The following is a 22587-nucleotide window of genomic DNA, read 5'->3' as shown; positions in this document are numbered from 1 at the left end:
ATTATCTATTCAGTAAATAAATTAATTAAAACTGCATCATTTAAACATAATCTGGTTTTCTAATTCATTGGAGTAATGACACCTGAATCTTAAAATGAATATTGTTCCACAAGTAAGATTTTAACACATATTACTTTTTATGAGGAAAAATACCATAGTCATGTCTATACCATAATAAAGTTTATAATTTGCTGTTTGGGGAGTGGCAGAGGGAGAAACCGGAGCATGGTCTCAAGCAAATGAGGGAAAAACTATTGTAATAGTCCAAGTATTCCTAAATGGATCCACAGACAATTGATTTTACTAGCTACATCATAGACTCAGTATAAGTATTCACTTACTTTGAATACTTACATTGCAAAAACTTTTTCCTACAGGGTTTGAAATGGACATTTTTCAAGACACGCCTAGAGAATACAGTTTGTATTTAGAGAAGAAATCGATTGATACACATAAGTTTTGTCATGAGTATATGATGTTAACTGATCTAGCATTTTTGTTTTAAAATGTATTATTTTATCATTTGTTAAATGGAATGTCTCATTTAATATCAACAATCAACTCGTAAGTCCATTTGAAAAATGATATACATAGAGTGAATGGAAAACCACTTCGAGCTAAAAAATACATTATTTTTTGATATGAAGTGGTGAAATGTGAATCAATATATATACGTAGACAAGTCATAGGTATATATTCTTACTAAATACAGACTGGAATTCAGACGAAATGAAAACAGTATATTTCAGCGTTTAAGAGAATTCAAGATCTTGTTTCCTCGGCCGGGCGCGGTGGCTCACGCCTCTAATCCCAGCAGTTTGGGAGGCCAAGGCGGGCAGATCACAAGGTCAGGAGATGGAGACCACCCTGGCTAACACGACGAAACCCCGTCTCTACCAAAACAAAAAACAAACAAACAAAAAATAGCAATAGCTGGGCGAGGTGGCGGGCGCCTGTAGTCCCAGCTACTCGGGAGGCTGAGGCAGGAGAATGGCATGAACCCGGGAGGCGGAGCTTGCGGTGAGCTGAGATCCAGCCACTGCACTCCAGCCTGGGGGACAGAGCGAGACTGTCTCAAAAAAAAAAAAAAAAAAATCTTGTTTCCTTAAAAATTTAACTTAACAATGGAAGTTAAAGAAAGTACAAAAGTGGAAATAGTGGATTATTGGAAATGAAGAAACTCTATGTCCAGCTAGCCCTATTAACTAGTTGTGAAAACGTATCCAAATCCACTTGCTTTCTCAGGGTCTCAGGTTTTTTTGTTTAATCTGTAAGATGTAGCAGACACTTTGTTATTTGAAGCAGATAAACTCTAAAGCCATCTCTTACTGTAAAATTTTAGAACCTCCTTGAAAACAGGCATCGCAATTTTATGTAACTGTGTGACCTGAGTTTTGTAGATGTAAATTGTATATTTTTCCATACCTAAATTACGGTGAAATCTCTTAAAGTATTGTAAGAACTAAAGCCCTATAGAATTTATTTACAATCAACCCTTTTAGTGCCACTTGATATTGTTAATTCCACATGTAGAAAAGAACCAGAAACATGGTATCACTTTAAATTCATAAAGATTATTAATTGCATAATAACATAGACATGTGGAAGAAAAATTTACATATTATAGGAGAGGAGACTAGGTATCCAGACTCTAGCTACGTTTCTTTTAAGTCATTTTATGAAGTAAAATATAATTATAAGTATTTTACCCAGGGAGAGAGCTAATGAAGCCAAGGTCACTAGTTCAATTCCCTTGTGAGCCATTAGCTTCATTTCATTCCATTGTCATAGGCTTGCTACCCTCTTAACCCCGACTCACCATCCTTCATATTCATACTATAGGTTGCAAAGGAAATTTGGCCAGAGGGTTTGAATGTGCAAGAAAAAATCTATTCCCTCTGCTAGAAAAATAATACAAAGGTCAAGCCCTAGTGATATGACATCATCCAAGTATGGACAGAACAGATTATCATTCTAATTGTTATTATTACTATTATTATTATCATCACTATTATGTTGGCAGTTTAGCATCATGGTTAAAAGAGCAAGCTCTGAAATCAGACTGCCTATATTTGAATCTTAGTCCTCCTACTTATTATCTCAATGACTTGGACGAGTTATTTATCTCTTTGAGCCTCGTTTTTTTTATTTTCAAAATAGGTATTATAATGGCACCTTATAGAGTTTTGTGAGGAATGAATGGGTTAATATCTATAGAAAATGCCTGACAGCTATTAAGTAACTATTATTATTTTTTAGTTGTCTGGATCATGTGGACTATTTAGCACTTGCTAAAAATCATATGTATTCATTTTCCAGGGCTGCAGTAACAAAATACCACATCCTGGGTGATTTTAAACAACAGAAATTTATTCTCTCACAGGTCTAGATACAAGAAGTTGCAAACCAATTTGTCCTCTGGGCCATACTCCCTTCCAAAACTCTATAGAAGAACCCTTTCTTGCCTCTTCTAACTTCTGGTAGCCCTAGGAAATCCTTGGCTTGTGACAGCATAACTCCAATTTCTGTTTCTGTTTTTACATGGCCATCACCTCCCTGTGTGTATCCATGTGTCTATAAAATTTCCCTCTCTTTTTTCTTCCAAAGACATCATCTTTGAATTTATGGTCCTCCCTAATCCAATGTGACCTCATCTTAACTTGATTACATCTGCAAAACCCTAGCTCCCAATAAGATCACGTTGACAGGGACCAGGGGTTTGGACTTGAAAATATCTTTTTGTAATATACAATTCAACCCACTGCAGCAGACAAAGCAGAAATAAAAGAGGTAATAAACACCTGAGAAGAGATGGTAAAGCAGGGAGGTGTAGAAAATCTGATGCAAGCACTTACTTGGGAGAAATAGATAAATAGCCTCAAAAAGTCACAAAGTTTTACCTGTAATTACAATAGAGCAACACCCTTCAATGTGGCTCAGGCAGAAACCTGCAAACATATCTTTGGGCTATGAGTAAGAAACAGGATGAGTCAAGCAGATTTCTTCTACCTAGGTGGGAGCGAAGTGCTCTGAGGATCCTGATATAATTTTGGCCAAACTATTTAGCACAGTCCTGCAAATGGCACCTACCCACCCACACCCCACCACCTTTGCATCGTCACAGCAAAGATTGTGACATACTGAGACAAATACTATGGGCCTTGCATTAGAGCTGAGGTATCCTTGATCATCTAATAAACCCAAATTAGGTAATGATCTGAGGCCAGTGTTTGCTCATCCAGGACAGGAGGCCTCTGGGATGGTCGTGTGTTGCACTACATATTTAAGCAAAGTATCTCAATCTAAGCTATTGTCCACTCATAGCCCAACTGTGTCTGTTTATAGCATTTTCTTAAACAGGCATTTCGGCAGCAAACAAAGGAAGCCTGATGGTCTTCTGCCCAAAACTGGTTTAAAAAAATGGTGGCTTTATTGTCAATTTAATAAATTACTTGGAAAGTCTTCCTCATATCACATCATCATGTCAGTTTTTGCCTTCTGCAAAGTAAGATTCAGTTTCCACTGTATTGACTCAAGTAAATATGTTCACACTGTGGCAAAATACAGCTCACTGTAGCAGAACTCTCAGCGGGAGAATGTTGTACACTTTGGTCACAGTTACAATTTAATTTAGGGGTTTATCTGTCTGCAATGAGATTATGGGAAGGAAGCATACGTATAGGAAGAAAATGGGGATGAGGGATTCTGGTATTTGAAAATGGATGAGTTTCCAAAAAGAAGAGCATAAAACTCTCTGGATCAAATTCAGATAGAAAGCTGGCAGGTTGCCTGATTTGTAATTGCATCTTGAATTGAGCTGTAATCCTCACCACTTCTGAAAACAATAAGAAAAAGAAAATGATAAACCACATTTGTTTTCAATAGCAGTATTTATTCAGTATTCCTAATAAACTATTTCCCTGATGCTTTGGTTAAGACTGGCAAGTCACGAAGTTAATGATATGTGTTGTGTAAGAAGGGAAAATGAAATAATGTATTTTCTAGGGAGGAAAAGAAAACAGTATTTTGTGGAGGGATGGAAGGAAATCCTGTATTTTGTGAAGAAAAAGGAAATTATTTGTTTGAATTTTTGTTAAGTAGAAATTCATATACTTTTTTTTTTTTAACAAAACAACATTTTAGGTTTACAACCTATGAATATATGCTCTTCGTACACAACAGTGTGGGTTTTACACCGAGCCAAGAAGTGACTGTGACGACGTTAGCTGGTCTTCCAGAGAGAGGAGCCAATCTCACTGCAAGTGTCCTTAACCACACAGCCATCGACGTGAGGTGGGCTAAACCAAGTAAGTAAGCTTCTCATACCCATGTTAACACTTTGTGGATTTTTAAAAGCATATTCTTTCTTTACTGTGACCCTCCCCCATGTACACATCATTTTGGTAGTGAAGTGTTACTGGTAAATTTTTACCAATCACAGATTGACAGGGCTAAGTCATTGAAAACTTTAGAAGGGCCATTTTTATTAGTACCCAAATAAATTAAAAATGGACACATTAAAACCAAAACCCTGAGGCCCCTGCGCCATTCTTGAGAGGCAAACTCTCTCCTACTTTAACATTCGTTTTGGACCCCCTGCTCTCCCTCTGTCATTTCCTTTGCATGAACAATGTAATTTCTATCATACCAGTCAGCTGTAATAGACATGTCTATGTATTAATTGGATACAGTGTGCTATTGTTCACCTCCCTTCAGAGAGCTCTGCCCTAATATCTTGTAACTCACCGCTCATTAGCAAGAACCATTTAATTGGATTGCAATAATGGAACAGATTCTTCCCAGTGGATCATCTTCAGACTGGCTATGGACAGAATTCCAGCTTGATCCAGTAAAAGAAAGCCTAGACATCACCACTGGATCCAGTTAAATAATACAGAGTCGACCCTGGACCTGCTGGGAACACTTTTTTAACAGGCATTTGGAGGAGTTCACAGAGTGATCTAATCTGTTCCTGCAACTTTAGAAACCACAGTAACTGAAATTTTACAGTTACTTGGTCAGTAGGGTCATATTAACATGTTAATTTGTTGTGATCTGTTAATTTGTGATGATCCCTTATGACAATCAGAAAAAAAAAAAAAAAAAAACCCTGAATCTACCATGAGAATATGTATTATATCACTCTTATAGGTTTAATTTGTGATCTGGCAAGCAGTTTAATCAAAACTTGTTAGAATAATATCAAATATTGAGAAATATCTGATCAGGAAAGACCCAGTTAACACATTGTATTTATGAAAGAACACTCTGCTCACTGGGGCAATCATCTATTGGTGATATAAAAAGACAAAAAGTCACTACTGTTTGGCTAATATAACCAAATGATTTTGATCCAGCCTTGAGTTTGGTTACAGCTTAAGAAGAGAGATGCTCCATTTAGGATACCTGAGTGATATCAATTGTGAATTAAAGCCAGAATGGAGGATATCAATTGTAGATTAAATTAGTAGGTTACGTTTATCTGTGTTTCCACAAAATAATCCATTTTCACATACACAGAAAAACTATCATTCTCAGGTTTTTATAAGACTGCAGATTTCTAATGATCTGTGACACTTGCATTGGGATCTCTTAAACCATTTTTAATGGAATAATATATGTTAATTGATGCTTATGGTTACCCTCTGAAACACTGCTGGGAAAAATACAAAGTTTTTTATCTGGGGATGTGCTTTAAGGTATATTTCCATTCATCTCCCTCTTCTCTGTACTCCACCTCACTAACTGATTCATCTTAAAAGCCTACTCATAAAGGTAGGCTCTCCCCCCTCATCTGACATTTGAATACTTCTGTTAAGATCCAGCTGGTGAATTTCCACCAATATAGGTCTTTATGTTATAATTGCATTCCTGAAGTAAGCGTGCTTATAAAAACTGACAAACCTAATAGATCTGAAGCAGCTCACTGAAGTTTCATTACCTTGGTAATCTGAACCTCTGACCTTCGGGATGTAGGTAATGCAATCTGCTGTTATTTCCATTCATACCTTGGAAATTTTTCAGATAACTATTTGTGAGCATAAAGGTTAACTCTCAGAAGAGGGTCAGTCTTGCGAAAGCTTGTTGCATTATCATTTTCTTCTTTTGTGCAACTTGCTATCTTAAGTAAATTAACTAGTCAATCCTCTGTGAAAGGTCACCTATTTTTTGCAGTCTTAATTTTAAATTGTTGTCTTGATTGGATAGGAAAAACATGGCATACAGTCTAATACACTCAAAGGCAACAAACTATAGATTGAAAATATTTTGCAGTGGAAAATCATGTTTTAAATTTACAAATATTTGCTTATTAAAAATTACCTTCCAAAAAATACATGTATATTTTTAAAAGCATGATCTTTCTCTATTATGACCCTCCCCATGTACACATCATTTTGGTAACAAAATGTTTCTGGTAAATTTTTATCAGTCATAGATTGACATGCATAAGTTATTAAAAACTTTTGAAGGGCCAGTTTTAAGCATTAGTATCACATACATGATATGTGAGATAAAAGCATCCTTGTGTTACTTCAGTTCATTTTTGGAAGGCAGATGTCGCAAATTGGCAACACGGAGGCCATATTTCCTTCCTCCTCCAGCTTCCAGATACTGTTTTGCCTATTATATTTGAAAAAATAATATTTGCAAATATTTAAGAATTGTACATAAAGATGATTTGGGAATTCACTTGACAAGTCAAATGATGGGGTGAAACAATACCCACATTTCTGGAAGGAAATTATCAGCTGGAACTGGCTGCCCTTTTAGACAGATCATGCCCTAAAAATCTGACCCAGTCCCCATTTTCCTGGTCCCAATAGACAGGAGGTGTTTATCCCTGCTTTATATGATAATACAAAATATTTTACCCTAAATAAAATACACCAAAGATAAATTATATTGTAATTTTGAAAAATCACAGGTTTTGTAGGAAGAAAAATACCTTACTTAAATTATTTATACAATCCTCAGAGAAGCACAATGAGATAGAAACTGGCCCTTAGTAACTTACCAAAAATTATAGATAGAAAGTACCAGTTCCCAAACTCAAATTTAGGACTCAGGTATCAAATTTTCTGTTTCTTATGCATTTAGGCTTAACAATCACTAGCACTTTAACAAGAAGGATTTAATAGGATCTTTTTCGTTTTGACTGCTCAGTCTAAAATAGAAGGTAAAATAAGAAAATGCCCACCAAAGGGAGTACAGTGGAGAGATAGTGCCTCCTCTGAAGCTGATTCACTAAGGAAGTCAGTGGTGGCCAGAAAAAAGCAGTAAAACACTGTAGGGAGTGAGAGGGCAATGCTTCGTAAAAGAGGAAATGAAAAATCATCCAAATATTGTCCACTTTACTGTCTGTCAAGAGCTCACCCCAACCTTCAGATGTTCATATCTTGTACCATGTAATCCTCCTGGTCTTGCTCTCTCCTTCCTCTTTTTTTCCATCTTCCCTCTTTCTCTATTTTCTTTTTAAAAATATTTTTGTAGAGACGGGTTCTCCCTATGTTGCTTAGGCTAGTCTGGAACTAATGGGCTCAAGTGATCCTCCCTCCTTGGCCTCCCAAAGTGCTCGAATTATAGCCATAAGTGACCATGCCCAGCCATTTGTCTATTTCTCTTCTTCTACCTTCTCTCTCTCTCTCTCTTTCTTCCTATTTTCCTTCCTTACAGATACATTTATCACTTTCTCTGTCCTGAGCACTCAGTGAACTCTCTGGAAAATTCATAAAGTATGAGGACATCATCATTAAGAGAGCAAGTTTAAAACCACAGAAAAAGCATTTGTCTCATCCTAATCTTAATCAGAAACTACCAGGTTTGATAGCTAGAAGAATATCTGACTTTGTCTGAAGTTATCTGATTAAAGTGGCAATATCTGTAACTAATTCCGAATCTCATCTCTTCTAAAAAGCACCTAACATTGTTGCCTCATCTTGTTCCTCTGTTCTCTTTTCCATCACTTTAATTATCAAATAGAAGAGACCACATCTGACTTTTCCATTGTCTTCCTTCTCAGTCACTTGTGCACCTGTTGTAATCTGTCTCTCTTCTCTTGTACTCTACATGGTTTTCTTAAAGTCATTAGTTATCACCTAATGACCCGTTTCAAAACTCTCTTCTCAGTGCCATCCTACTGTCTTCCTCTTGTATCCAGCACTGTGAATGATCCCTTACTGACTATAATTCTTCCCCAATAATCATTACTCCCCTCTTCTCACCAACTACTTCTTCTCATCCCTAAATAAAGATGTTTCTCAAAGTTCTTTCCTGAGTCTTCCTATCATACTCCTATTCTCCTGTTGGTGATTCCATCTATACTCAGTGTTTCAAATTATTCTAATTACAAAAATGACAACAGCCAACACTGTATGCAGTCATATGAATAAATAATTTTAAAATAGGCTTTGAGATCAGGGATACTTAAATTTGAATCCCAGTTCCAATATGTTTTGGCGCTATGACCTAGAACTTAACCTGAGTTCCAGTTTTCTAATCTGAAATATGAGGATAATAAGAATAACTGCCCTAAAATATATTAAGGGCTAAATGAAATAATATATGTTTAACAATTTGTAATCACCTAGTATTTGTATAAAGCATTATTCTATTTCTAAAATGTGCATGGTCCTTTCAATAACATTTTATAAAATGTATAAAAGGGGAAGTCATGTCTAGTAAAAGCTTGGAAGTTGATTTTGCAAGGCTATTCAGATAAAAGCATTTCTACAGTGAGTTTAAGATGTACAAAGAATATATATTATTTTATAATTACTTGACTTGGCTAAAAGATAGAAATTTAAAAATCTAGTTAAAATGTTGAAAACTTAGGCTGGGCACCGTGGCTCATGCCTGTAATTCCAGCACTTTGGGAGGCCGAGGGGTGTAGATCATGAGGTCAGGAGATCGAGACCATCCTGGCCAACATGGTGAAACCCCGTCTCTACTAAAAATACAAAAAGTAGCTGGGAGTGGTGGTGTGTGCCTGTAGTCCCAGCTACTTGGGAGGCTGAGGCAGGAGAATCGCTTGTACCCAGGAGGCGGAGGTTGCAGTGAGCTGAGATTGTGCCACTGCACACCAGCCTGGCGACAGAGTGAGACTCTGTCTCAAAAAGAAAAATAAAGTGAAAGCTACTAACTATTGCATGGCATCCATTCTCCCCTCTTTCTTTTAGTGGTAGCCTTGTCCCTTATCTAGAAACTGCATTTACTAACCTCCCTTGCAATTAGTCATGGCCAGGTGAAATACCAGTAGAATGTGTTTGCGTCGATAGAAAGTGAAAGACAATGTGCGTCTTTTTGGGTGTTTTGTTAGCCAGGAAACATTGAGTGTGTGCCTACTTGTTCTCTTTTAGCCCTTCCCCTGGACTGGAATGTGGGCATGATCATGTTCTCAGTTTCAGCTATACAGTCGTGTACAACACCCAAAGAGATCCAAAATCCACATAAGAGAAAAATAACCTGGGTTGTTAAGTGACCACATGGAGCACAGTCTGTTTCAATCACTTTGAAGCTATTACATGAGATACAAATTAACATGGATTTTATTTAAGCTATTGTATTTTGGAGATTTTAGGTTCTGCCAGTTTCACTAACTAACTCATTCCCTGTTTGCCCATATCAATTTACTTTAAAAGTAGAAATTAGCTATCCTGTTTTTTTAATGAAATATAAATGATGAATAATTAATACATCTATTATACTATCTCCTTTAAATACAGTTTTCTCTGGCAGGCCCCTGATAGAAGCTGGAACACTATGAGAGCCTAAAGGAGCTCTGGAGTTTCTAAAGTGCAGGTGTTTTGTTTTGACAGATGTGTAAACTAGAGAGAAGACAAGAGATATGTTGCTCAGAAAACTAAGGAGGCTGACTCAAAGGATTATTACCCAAGAAGATAATCTTTCCACTTCATGTCAGCAGTGGTACCCTCAGGCAGAGTAAAGAATTTTCTCAAGAAGCAGTTTTGATAAGCTCAAATTTTCTAAGAACTATTTAGTTGGTGACACAGAGCCCTGCACCATAGAACTTGGAAAATTGAACTCTAATTTGGATAATCTGTGAGCAAGATCAAGACTTCCATCATAAAATCAGCTTAACAAGGTCCCTCCAGGTTTTTACATTTGAGCAAAATTACCTTCCAAAATGAGCCTGCTAATGTAAGATGTCTGAAGAATTTAGTCCTAGACAAAAAAATTAAGAGATCTAATAAATGACATGATTTACTATAATTGATCTGAATCAGTACCACAAACTTTTTTGTAAAGTGTCATATATAATGTTAGACTTTGAAGCCCATAGTATCTCTGTCTTAACTCAAATGTGCCACTGGAGCACATAAACAGCAATAAGGTGGTTCTGATTTTTAAATAAGCATGGGCATGTTCCAATAAAACTTTATTTTGGACATTGAGATTTGATTTTCATATATTAGGTTGGCACAAAAGTAATTGTGGTTTTCGCCATTGAAGTAATGACGAAAATCACAACTACTTTGCACCAACCTAATAATTTTCACGTGTCATGAAATACTTTTTTTTTCTTTTGATTTTTCCCCCAACCACATAAATGTAGAAACCATTCTTACCTTTCACGGGTTGGGCCATACTAAGCCAAAGGCCAGAGTTAGTTCATGTATCATAGTTTGCTGAAAAATATATCTAGAAGACATGAGTGACATTGATAATTGTCTTAGTCTGTGTTGCTATAACAGAATACCTGAGGCTGCAAAGTTAATGAGGAAAAGAGTTTTGCTTAGCTCATGATTCTGCAGACTGCACAAGAAGCATGACTGTAGTATTTACTTGGTTTCTGGTGAGGGCTTTTGTGATGCATCAAAACATAACAGAGAAGGTCAAAAGGTGAGTGAACATGTGCAAAGATGCAAAATCCAAGGGATGCCCTGGCTTTCTAAAAACCCACTCTTAAGGGAACTAATTCATTTCCTCTAAAACTAACCCAGCCTTTCCAGAGCAAGGCACCAAGCCATTCATGAGAATCTGGCCCCATGAACCAAACACCTCCAACTAGGCCTCATCATCCAAAACTAGTACATTGGGGTTCACATGAGGTTTGGTAGTGATATAAACCCTGATCCCCCTTTGCTAGCAATAATTTAAGGCCATGTAAGAAGCATAATCTAATTGCTGTTGCAGGATAACTTTCAACTAGTCCCTCTGTTATGGACTAAAGCTCTAATTCTCAGTGTAGCTGTGTTTGGAGATGGAGCCCCTAAAGAAATACAGTCGTCCCTTAGTATATGCAGGGGATTGGTTCCAGGACTGCCTGCTGAGTATACCAAAGCTGTGCATACTCAAGTCCAGCAATCAGCTGTGCAGAATCCATGTATATGAAAAGTTGGCCTTCGACACGGCTTTTGCATGGGAGAATACTATTTATTTATTTATTTATTCTGAAGATCGAGTCTCACTCTATCACCCAGGCTGGAGTGCAGTGGTCTGATCTCGGCTCACTGCAACCTCTGCCTCCTGGGTTCAAGCAATTCTCCTGCCTTAGCCTCCCAAGTAGCTGGGACTACAGGCACGTGCCACCACGCCCCGCTACTTTTTTGTATTTTTACTAGTGACTGGGTTTCACCATGTTAGCCAGGATGGTCTCAATCTCCTGACTATGTGATCCATCCGCCTCAGCCTCCCAAAGTGCTGGAATTACAGGTGAGAGCCACTGTGCCGGCCGAGAATACTATATTTTCAATTCTCATTTGGTTGAAAAAAGTCCCCTTATAAATGGACCCAAGCAGTTCACACCTGTGTTGTTGTGTTGTTCAAAGGTCAACTGTAATTAAAGTTAAATGAGATTATAAGAATGGGACCTTGATTTCAGAAGTTAACACACAGGCTTGCTTGCTCTTTCTCTCTGTCTCTCCCCCAACCTCTTCTCTCCCTTTCTCTGATCACAGAGGAAAGGCCATGAGAAAACTCAGCAGCTAGAAAGTAGCTCTCCAGAAGCCAGGGAAAGAACCCTCAGTGGAAATCAAATTTGCTGGCACCTTAATCACAAACCTCTAGCCTCCAGATTGTGAGAAGTAAGTTTCTGTTGTTCAAGACACCAGCCTGTAGTATTTTCTTAAGGCAACGTGAGCAGGCTACTACATATCTAACTACTCTTAAAATTATTTGGGAATTCATTATAAAGGAGAGGAGCCTGTTCTACATTTGAGAATTTGCTCCATCTAAGATCAAATTTCTGACCAAGCATTGGAGACTGCAACTAAAAATAATATCTAATAGCTTTCAGCTCAGTGAGATTGTAATAGTTTGTTCTCACATTGCTATATGGAAATACACGAGCTGAATAATTTATAAAGGAAAACGGTTTAATTACAGTTCTGCATGGCTGGGAAGTCCTCAGGAAACTTACAATCATGGCAGAAGGGGAAGAAGAGACAGGCAAGATAGGTGAGAGAGAGAAGGCACCCATAGGAGGGACTGTCAAACACTTACAAAACCATCAGATCTTGCAAGAACTCACTCACTATCATGAGAACAGTGTGGCGGAAACCACCCCTATGATCCAGTCACCTCCCACCAGTTTGAGTTCCTCTTTACTGATTTTGGATGCCCTTTATTTCTTTCTCTTGTCTGATTGCTTTGGTGAGGACTTACAGTACTATTGATATAGGAGTTAAATAGAAATTATTTAGGCAGATAGTGAGGGTAAGAGAGTCCTCAGTGAGGTTTTCCTTTTAATGAAAAGCAGCCCCTAAATTATTTCTTTTTTAACAAAGAGCAACCTGATAAGTTGAGCTGCAGACATAGATAAGCAAGCTGGAAGTTTGCATGGGTGAATTCCAGCAGCTGCGCCAATAGAAAAAGGCTCTCTGGGGCTAGGCTTGTTGAACATAGTGGCTCCATCTGCCCTTTTCTTTGTCAACCACATGTACAGTAAGGAACGGACAACATGGCACTGGCCAGGTAGGGAACACAACTGCATAAAAAAGATTAGGATGGGGTGGCCAGGTTATTTGCGCACTGTATAAATGGCACACCTGGTCCAACCAACCTTTAGACCCTATGTAAATCAGGCACTGCCTCCTCAAGCAAGCCTATAAAGCTCCATGCACTTTGTTGAGGACTGGAAGACCCACTTGGGACCCCTTCTCTCTCTGCAGGAGAGAAAGCTATTCTCTTTTTCTCTTTCTTTTGCCTATTGAACCTCCACTCTTAAACTCACTATGTGTCTGTATCTGATTTCCATGGCATAAGACGACGAATGTTAGATGTTTACCCCAATGATTCTGCTTCACTGTGTTGAATAGAAGTGGTAAAAGTAGGCATCTTTGTCTTGTTCCAGTTCTCAGGGAGAATGCTTTTGATATGGTTTGGCTGTATCCCTACCCAACTTTCATCCTGAATTGTAGCTCCCATAATGCCCACACGTGGGAGGGACCCGGTGGGAGCTAAGTGAATCATGGGGTGGGTCTTTCCTATGCTATTCTCATGATAGTGAATAAGTCTAACAAGATCTGATGGTTTTATAAAAGGAAGTTTCCCTGTATGAGCTCTCTTTTCTTGTCCACTGCCATGTGAGATGTGTCTTTCACCTTCCACCACGAGTGTCAGGCCTCTCCAGCCAAGTGGAACTATGAGTCTATTAAACCTGTATTTGTAAATTGCCCAATCTCCAGTATGTCTTTATCAGCAGCATGAGAACAGACTAATACGGTAAGTTGGTACCAGTAGAATGCGGCACTGTTGAAAAGATACCCAAAAATGTGAAAGCAACTTTGGAATTGGGTAATAGGCAGAGATTGGAACAGTTTGGAGGACTGAGAAGAAGACAGGAAAATGTGGGAAAGTTTGGAACTCCCTAAAGACTTGTTGAATGGCTTTGACCAAAATGCTAATAATGATATGGACAATGAAATTCAATCTGAGGTGGTCTCAGATGGAGATGAGGAATTTGTTGGGAACTGGAATAAAGGTGACTCTTGTTATGTTTTAGCAAAGAGACTGGCAGCATTTTGACCCTGCACTAGAGATTTGTGGAACTTTGAACTTGAGAGAGATGATTTAGGATATCTGGCAGAAGAAATTTCTGAGCAGCAAAGTGTTCAAGAGGTGACTTGGGTGCTGTTAAAGGCATTCAGTTTTATAAATAAAGTAGAGCACAAAAGTTTGGAAATTTTGCAGCCTGACAATGTGATAGCAAAGAAAATCCCACTTTCTGAAAAGAAATTTAAGCCAGCTGAAGAAATTTACATAATTTACATGAGTAATGAGACACTAATCTCCAAGACAGTGGGGAAAATGTCTCCAGGGCATGTCAGAGGTCTTCATGACAGCTGCCACCATCACAGGCCCAGAGGCCTAGGAGGAAAAAGTGGTACTGTGGGCCAGGTCTAGGGTTACCATGCTGTGTGCAGCCTAGGGACTTGGGCCCTGTGTCCCAGTGGCTCCAGCCATGGCTGAAAGGGGCCAGTGTAGAGCTTGGGCCATGGCTTCAGAGGGTGCAACCCCCAAGACTTGGCAGCTTCCACATGGTGTTGAGCCTACCAGTGCCCAAAAGTCAGGAATTGAGGTTTGGGAACCTCCACCTAGATTTCAGAGGATGTATGGGAACACCTGGATATCCAAACAGAACTTTGCTGCAGGGGCAGGCATTCATGGAAAACCTCTGCGGAGGCAGCACAGAAAGGAAATGTGGAGTGGGTGCCTCCACACATAGTCCCCACTGGGGCACTGCCCAGTGCTGCTGTGAGAAGAGGGCCACTGTCCTCTAAACCCTAGAATAGTAGATCCACTAACAGCTTGCACTGTGCACCTGGAAAGGCACAGACAATGCTATCCTGTGAAAGCAGCCAGGCGGGAGGCTGTACACTGCAAAGTCACAGGGGCAGAGCTGCCCAAGACCATGGGAACCCACCTCTTGCATCAGCATGAGCTAGATGTGAGACATGGAATCAAAAGAGATCATTCTGGAGCTTTAATATTTGACTGCTCTGCTTGATTTTGGACTTGCGTGGGGCCTATAGCCATTTTGTTTTGGCCCATTTCTCCATTTGGAACAGGTGTATTTACCCAATGCCTGTAACCCCATTGTTTCTAGGAAGTAACTAACTTGCTTTTGATTTTACAGGCTCATAGGTGGCAGGTACTTGCCTTGTCTTAGATGAGACTTTGGACTGTGGACTTTTTAGTTAATGCTGAAATGAGTTAAGACTGTGGGAGACTGTTGGAAAGGCATGATTGGCTTTGAAATGTAAAGACATGAGATTTGGGAGGGACCAGGGCAGGATGATATGGTTTAGTTGTGTCCCCACCTAAATCTCATCTTGAATTGTAGCTTGCAGAATTCTCATGTGTTGTGGGGGAGACCCAGCAGGAGATAATGGAATCATGAGGGTGGGTCTTTTCCATGCTATTCTTATGATAGTGAATAAGTATGGTGGGATCAGAGGTTTTATAATGCGGAGTTTCCCTCTTATCTGCCACCATGTGAGATGTGCCTTTCACCTTCTACCATGATTTTGAGGCCTCCCCAGCAATGTGGAACTGCGTGAGTCCATTAAACCTCTTTCTTTTGTAAATTGCCCAATCTTGGATATGTCTTTATCAGCAGCATGAGAATAGACTAATACAGCTTTCAGCCTTTCCCCATTCAGTATAATGTTAGCTGTGGTTTTGACACAGATGGCTTTCATTACATTAAATTATGCCCTTTCTATGCTGATTTTGCTGAGGGTTTTAATTATAAGGGGATGCTGGATTTTGTCAAAGGCTTTCTCTGCATCAGTTGAGATGATCGTGTGATTTTTGTTTTTAATTCTGTTTATGTGGTGTATCACATTTATTGACTTGCATATGTTAAACCATCCCTGCATCGCTGGTATGAAACCTACTTGATCATGGTGAATTGTCTTTTTGATAATTGCTGTTGGATTTGGTTAGCTAGTGTTTTGTTAAGGATTTCTGCATCTTTGTTCATCAGGGATATTGGTGTGTAGTTTTCTTTTTTTGTCATGTCCTTTCCTGTTTTTGGTATTAGGATGATATTAGCTTCATAGAATGATATAAGGAGTATTTCTTCTTTCTATATCTTTTGGAATAGTGTCAATATGATTGGTACCAATTCTTCTTTGAATGTCTGATATAATTCAGCTGTTAATCTGTCTGTTCCAGGACTTTTTTTGTTGGTAACTTTATCATTACCATTTCAATCTCACTGCTTGTTATTGGTCTGTTCAGAGTTTCTCTTTCTTCCTGGTTTAATCTAGGAGAGTTTTATATTTCCAGGAGTTTATCTATTTCCTCTAGGTTTTCTAGTTTATTTGCATAAAGGTGTTCAAGTAGCCTTGAATGATCTTTTGTATTTCTGTGGTATCAGTTGAAATATCTCCTGTTTTACTTCTAATTGAGCTTATTTGGATCTTCTCTCTTCTTTTCTTGGTTAATCTTCCTAAATGGTCTGTTAATTGTATTTGTATTTTCCAAGAACCAGGTCTTTATTTCATTCATCTTTTGTATTGTGTGTTTGCATGTTTAAATTGCATTTAGTTCTGCTTTGATCTTGGTTATTTCTTTTCTTCTGCTGGGCTTGGATTTGGTTTGTTCTCGTTTCTCTAGTTCCTTGAGGTGTGACCTTAGATTGTATATTTGTGCTCTTTCAGATTTTTGATATAGGCATTTAAGGCTATGAACTTTCCTCTTAACACTGCTTTTGTTGTATCCAAGAAGTTTTGACAGGCTGTGTCATTATTATTCAGTTCAAAGAATTTTTATTTTTCATCTTGATTTCATTGTTGACTCAATGATCATTCAGGAGCGGATTATTTAATTTCCATGTATTTGCATCATTTTGAGGGTTCTTATTGGAATTGATTTCCAATTTTATTCCACTGTGGTCTGAAAGAGGGCTTGATATAATTTTAATTTTCTTAAATTTGTTGAGACTTGTTTTGTGGCTTATCGTACAGATTATCTTGGAGAATGTTCCATGTGCTAATGAATAGAATGTATGTTCTGCAGTTTTGGGGTAGAATGTTTTATGAATATTTGTTAAGTCTATTTGTTCTAGGGTATAGTTTAAGTCCATTTGTTTCTTTGTGGACCTTCTGTCTTGATGACCTGTCTAGTACTGTCAGTGGAGTGTTGAAGTCCCCCACTATTACTGTGTTGCCCTTTTTAAACTCCTATGTGTCAGTTAAAGACAGGCTTTTTCCATCTAGTGAATCCACCATTCCCCAGAGCCTTAGAGTCCTACCTTAGATGGGAAAACTAGACCATCAGAGATGGCCAATTGCTCCTTCACATCTCAGTCCAGATGCATGGGGCCCAGAAAATGTAGTCCAATTATTTGACAAAAAGAGAAAAACTTTGGTATTGGGGAGTTCTAGAAATCTTTGCCTTCAGATTACAGAAGAAAGCTTTTATCTTCTGTACTATATTTTAAAGTTTAAATGGTATTGATGATATTGTTAGTAATGTCTTTATTTTTTCATGCCATTCTATTTTATGTATAACAAAGAACTTTACTGTTACTTTTCTTGCCTTTCTCATCTGCTGTTTTCAATGTTCAGTTTATTATTGTTGTTGTTATGATGTAATATTTTACACAACTATTTTCTCTAAATAGCTTTAGTACTTAACAGCAATTCTTAAACTTTCCCAGCCTTGAGTTCTGGATCTTGATTAATCTTTCTGTCTTCTGAGAAGATTATTGGATAGTTTTGTCATGAAACTTAAAAAAAACAATTAATTAGTTTTATATTCTCTAAATGTTTGGTGATACAAGAAAGTATTTCTGTTATCTTTGCACATTCTCCTAACTTTTGCCTAAATAAGAAAGTATGCCTGTTGTTTTTACACATAAGCAATCATTTAAATGTGTATAAAATTCTTGGATTAAACTATTTCCCATCGAAACTTGTTGAAATTGTTCCATTATCTTTCAACATTTGACATTCCACATGAGAAGTCTGAAAGTTATCTGATTTTTTTCCTCCTTTATAAATGTTCCTAATTTTTGGTTTACCTTTAAAATATTGCAATATTCCATGATATGTCTATGTTTGGATATATTGTGATTATCTTGGAGAAAACTGTATTAGTCTATTCAGTTTGTAGACAAAAGTCATTTTGGGTAAGGTTTAATGGGGCATTTCATATCCATAATTATTTATTACATTTATTTTTAAGGTAATTAGATTTTTTCTGTTCTCAATGTCTATAATTTTGACTTTCACTGATTTCCTGGTCATTTTCCTGTTAATTCTTTGATATCGTGCATTTTTAACTCTGCTTATTTCTGCTTTCAATGTACGTTTCAATTCTGCCATTGCTTTATATGTTTCATTGCTTTCCTTTCCTATTTAAGGCAGACCCCTTTACATCTCTGTCTTTGTGGGTCTCTTTTTATGATTCCACAAACCTACTTCATAGAGGCTTCTTTTTCATAAAGTCATGTCCTTTTTCATTTTTGGTACACCATGCAAATATTTTATAAAACCTCCATCCCATTCTCATAGAAGTAATGTACACAAAAGTTCTACCTTGGAAGGTTCTAGGCATTGTTTCCCTTGTCTTATGGTAGGAAGAAGCCTTATAACTTATGTTTTTCTATTTAAAAAAGGAGAGATACATTCAGGTCCAGCTTTTCTCAATAGACAGGGAGGGTGAAATTTACTTGCCTCTTCATTCCAGCTGTTTCCATGTTAATAGCCTTCCTCTCTCAGAGGTAAAATCAAGGTCATCAGCCTTTAATTTTGTGCTGGTCTATTGAACTGAGGATGTATCTTCTTTTTCTTAGATGGTTCACTGACTTAGGAAGAGTGCATCGAAGTTTAAAGACCTTATTTGAGCAATGCAAAAGATGCTCCTATGCATGTACTGCTCCCAGAACTTCTCATGTAATAACCAGGAATATGTATAAAATTATATGTGTTTCTACATTTTTCTGTGTTTTGGATTCCCAAGTGTAACATCCATATGAGTGGAGAAACAAGTGTTGAAGTAAATGGTGGAAAGAGGGAGAATAGACCAGAAATCTGGTACTTGTTTTCCAGAAATGCTGCCTGTTTCTGATCTCAACAACCTCCATAGCATGCAGTAAGACATAAACAATGGAATGGAATCACCATCTTTTCCTGTTGTCCTAGGTTCTGTTCTGTTTCAGAGGGGTTGACATATGGTGCATGGCTAAGAATGGACATTTAATGGGGTCTCATCCAGACATTGACATATGATCTTTGCTTGTCTTGAACTTGTGCTAGAGGCAATGTATTTAATGTATCTACACAGGTATATTAATTGCAACTGGATAGTGCAGATAACAGACAAATTTAATAACTCAAGTCAAATTAATTTATGTATGTAAGTAAAGTTTGAAAGCATTTCATTAACATTATATCTTTAGGGCTTGACTTTATAATCAGCCTGCTCACTTAACAAACTAAAATTCAACATAAGCTACAAATCTAGTACACTTTGCATTATACCATAGCAGCCACAAATTAAGGAGTAGCAAATAATTCTGTGAGCCAGTAGAAAATGATGCTAATAACAGAATAAACATTTGCACTCACTATACCCATGACTTTGCTGTACTTGATGAATATTATCATTCAGGAAAATTTTAAGGGATTTTAATAGTCAGTTCCTGCCAATGATCAATAATGACCTCATTATTGCATGTGCTTACATTTTTGTGACATCAGAGGAAAGAAACATTGCAAAACCCAGAATTTTCCAAATTAATTGCTAAGGTCTTCCACAACAAACTCTTCCAACTACACTGGTACATCAAACCCTTTAAACTAGTTCTAGAGCTAAAGTGAAAGCAGTAGTGTATTTAGGAAAAACAAAAAGAAAAACCTAGTATTCAGTTTTTAAAACAAAATCACCAAGACTTTAATGTAAACGAGTCCTTTAAAGAAACATACTATTCTCAAAGCTGTATCACTTTATATGGCCATATGCTGGGATCTCACATATAAATGAATATATATAAGGAGAAATGCCACTTTTTCCTCCCCATTCTTGGACTAATGCTGTTTAACTTTTTTCTTTTTTTTTTTTTTTTTTTCCTGAGACATGGTCTCATTATGTTGTCCAGCCTGGAGTACAGTGGCACAATCTCAGCTCACCACAACCTCTGCCTCCTGAGCTCAAACCATCCTACTGCCTCAGCTTCCTGAGTAGCTTGGACTACAGGTGTGTGCCATCACGCCTGGTTAGTTTTTGTACACGGAGAGATGGGGTATTGCCATGTTTCCCAGGCTGGTCTCAAACTCCTGAGCTCAAGTGATCTGCCTGTCTCAGCCTCGTAAAGTGCTAGGATTACAAGTGTGAGCCACTGTGCCTGACCTGAGTAATTTTTGATGCATAATTTGACATGAAATTTCAGAAGGCTGGTAAGCCAACACTCCACCCCTATCCTAACAAATAAAGGTAATCGTTTCTGTTTAAAAGTCTCTGAAAATAATACTTATGTAATTAGAGCAACATATAACTTCCTACCTAAGAAAATATAGCTGTTTTCATGTTCTCTTGTTGAAGAATCATTGTGGGCAGATAATGAGAAGCAGAGCCTAAGGAAAAGAATGGATACATTGGGAGGAAGAGGAGATAAAATAATACACTGGTCTTTGAAAAGATAAGGGTTGAAGAATTGATGAGTTATATTTGCAAGACAGTTAGTGATTGATTTTGGTATCTTTTAAAGGCTTGTCTACATTATAGAAACACATTGGACTAGAAGAGAAGGATGAGAGCCCTGATAAAAATTTAAGTATTATCCTGAGCCAGTCCTTAAGGGGAGCATGCTATGTAGCCCTGTTACATTGACAGTGTACATAAAGGATATCTATCTAAGCATCCTTCTAGGTATCATTTAGCAAATGTTGTTAGCAAGTTAAAAATTTGTGTCTAGGATCTGTGTTAGGAAATGCCTTTATTTGTATTAGCCTAGTCTTCTCTCTAGGATTATGTTACTTATGAGCAGAAGTTGTTCCACATATTGTATACTTTTGTTTTCGTCTTAGATCCCTTTCATAAGTGTTATATCAAAGCTCTGATGATTCATTGAATAATTATAAGTAGCAAAATTAAAATATTTAAAGGAAATTAAAAAGTTAATGAGATTTTTATAAGACTCATGTTCCTATATAAGATTGCAATTAATTATGGGATTGGGAAAAAATGCAAATTTTTAAAAAATAAAAACTGTCCAGATGCAGTTGTTCATACCTGTAATCCCAACACTTTGGGAGGCTGAGGTGGGAGAATCACTTGAAGCCAGAAGTTTGAGACCAGCCTGGGAAATATAGCAAGGCCCTGTGTCTACAAAAAAAAAACTGATAAAAATTAACTAGTGTGATGGCCTGAGCCTGTAATCCCAGCTACTTGGAAGGCTGAAGCAGGAGGATCATTTGAGCCCAAGACGTCAAGGCTGCCATGAGCCAAGATTGCACCACTGCACTCCAACCTGGGTGACAGAGCGAGACTCTGTCTCAAAAATGAATAAATAAAGTAAAAACTCTCATCACTAGCACTACCAAAAAGGAGATCCCATAAGCTTTTTTAACATTTCCAAAACAAGGCTCTCTAAGCTTCTTTTTTTCTCATTCTAGAAAGCTAATGATAGAATTTTTTTCCCCTGAAACCCTCAGCTACATTCACCATGTCCTGCATTTGTTGTTGACAGCTGTTCAAGACCTACAAGGTGAAGTTGAATATTATACACTTGTTTGGAGTTCTGCTACCTCAAACAACTCTCTAAAAATCTTGCCAGATGTAAACTCTCATGTCATTGGCCACCTAAAGCCAAACACAGAGTATTGGATCTTTATCTCTGTCTTCAATGGAGTCCACAGCATCAACAGTGCAGGACTTCATGCAACCACTTGCGATGGGGGTGAGTCCAGATTCTAAAGGATATTTGCTTCAGAGATGCGAGTGAAATTGATTGATTCTTGCTGGGGTTGAGATCAGTCATCCCTCCATTATAAAATTTCCGGTGTAGGAGGGAAGAGGGTGGGGGCTGAAATGCTTAAGTGCTCACTGTCGTCAGTAGCAGATCAATAAGCAGTCCCATTGAGACAGAAGCACAAGCTCTAATAATGAGATACCAGCCCAGTTTGTTCCTGTTCTTTTCAGTGTATACTTATTTTAGAGCTGAGTTCACATCAATAAATGGTGACATTTAGAAATTTTTTTTTTAAGATTTGCCCTCAGAAGCAGTATGTTTTTCAAAACGACAGCTAAACACAGTGAGAGCCCTCCCTCCCTGAGTCACCAGAAATGGTAGGTGGAAGTTCAGCCTCTGAGAAAAATTGCCTATGACTCATTTCTAAGCCAGTTAGCAAGGGGGAGGAAGCAAGGGAAGCAACTTGTGAATCTGAAATGTGTTTGGAATGGTCTTTCTAATCTTTTTGGCTTTATAAAGTCTCATTATAAACATTATAATATCATTACCTCCCAAGCAAGTGTTCCAGGTCATTAGCAGAGCTCTTTAAGTGTGGAACCCATTTCCCTTTGTGGTGCCAAAGGTCGGCACCTTTTGTTTATAAAATAGGGTAGATCACAAGGACAATTCTTCAACTAGTTAAGATGGGTTCTTATGATAAAAAT

At 37.8% G+C, this 22587-nt stretch overlaps 1 protein-coding gene across 1 annotated transcript in view; it reads left to right on the top strand.

Annotated features, from left to right (window-relative positions):
* Positions 1-22587, top strand: part of USH2A (usherin) — a 798346-nt gene that overhangs the window by 549457 nt on the left and 226302 nt on the right. Inside the window, exons 43-44 of the mRNA XM_023203737.1 lie at positions 4144-4307; positions 21662-21871. Coding sequence (XP_023059505.1) covers positions 4144-4307; positions 21662-21871 — 374 coding nt within the window. The remainder of the gene's footprint in view (positions 1-4143; positions 4308-21661; positions 21872-22587) is intronic.

Source organism: Piliocolobus tephrosceles, chromosome 1 (genome assembly GCF_002776525.5).
Source record: "Piliocolobus tephrosceles isolate RC106 chromosome 1, ASM277652v3, whole genome shotgun sequence".
In the NCBI taxonomy this organism is placed as follows: domain Eukaryota; kingdom Metazoa; phylum Chordata; class Mammalia; order Primates; family Cercopithecidae; genus Piliocolobus; species Piliocolobus tephrosceles.
The sequence above is the reverse complement of the archived record's forward strand: the minus strand, read 5'-3'. Positions and strand labels throughout refer to the sequence as shown.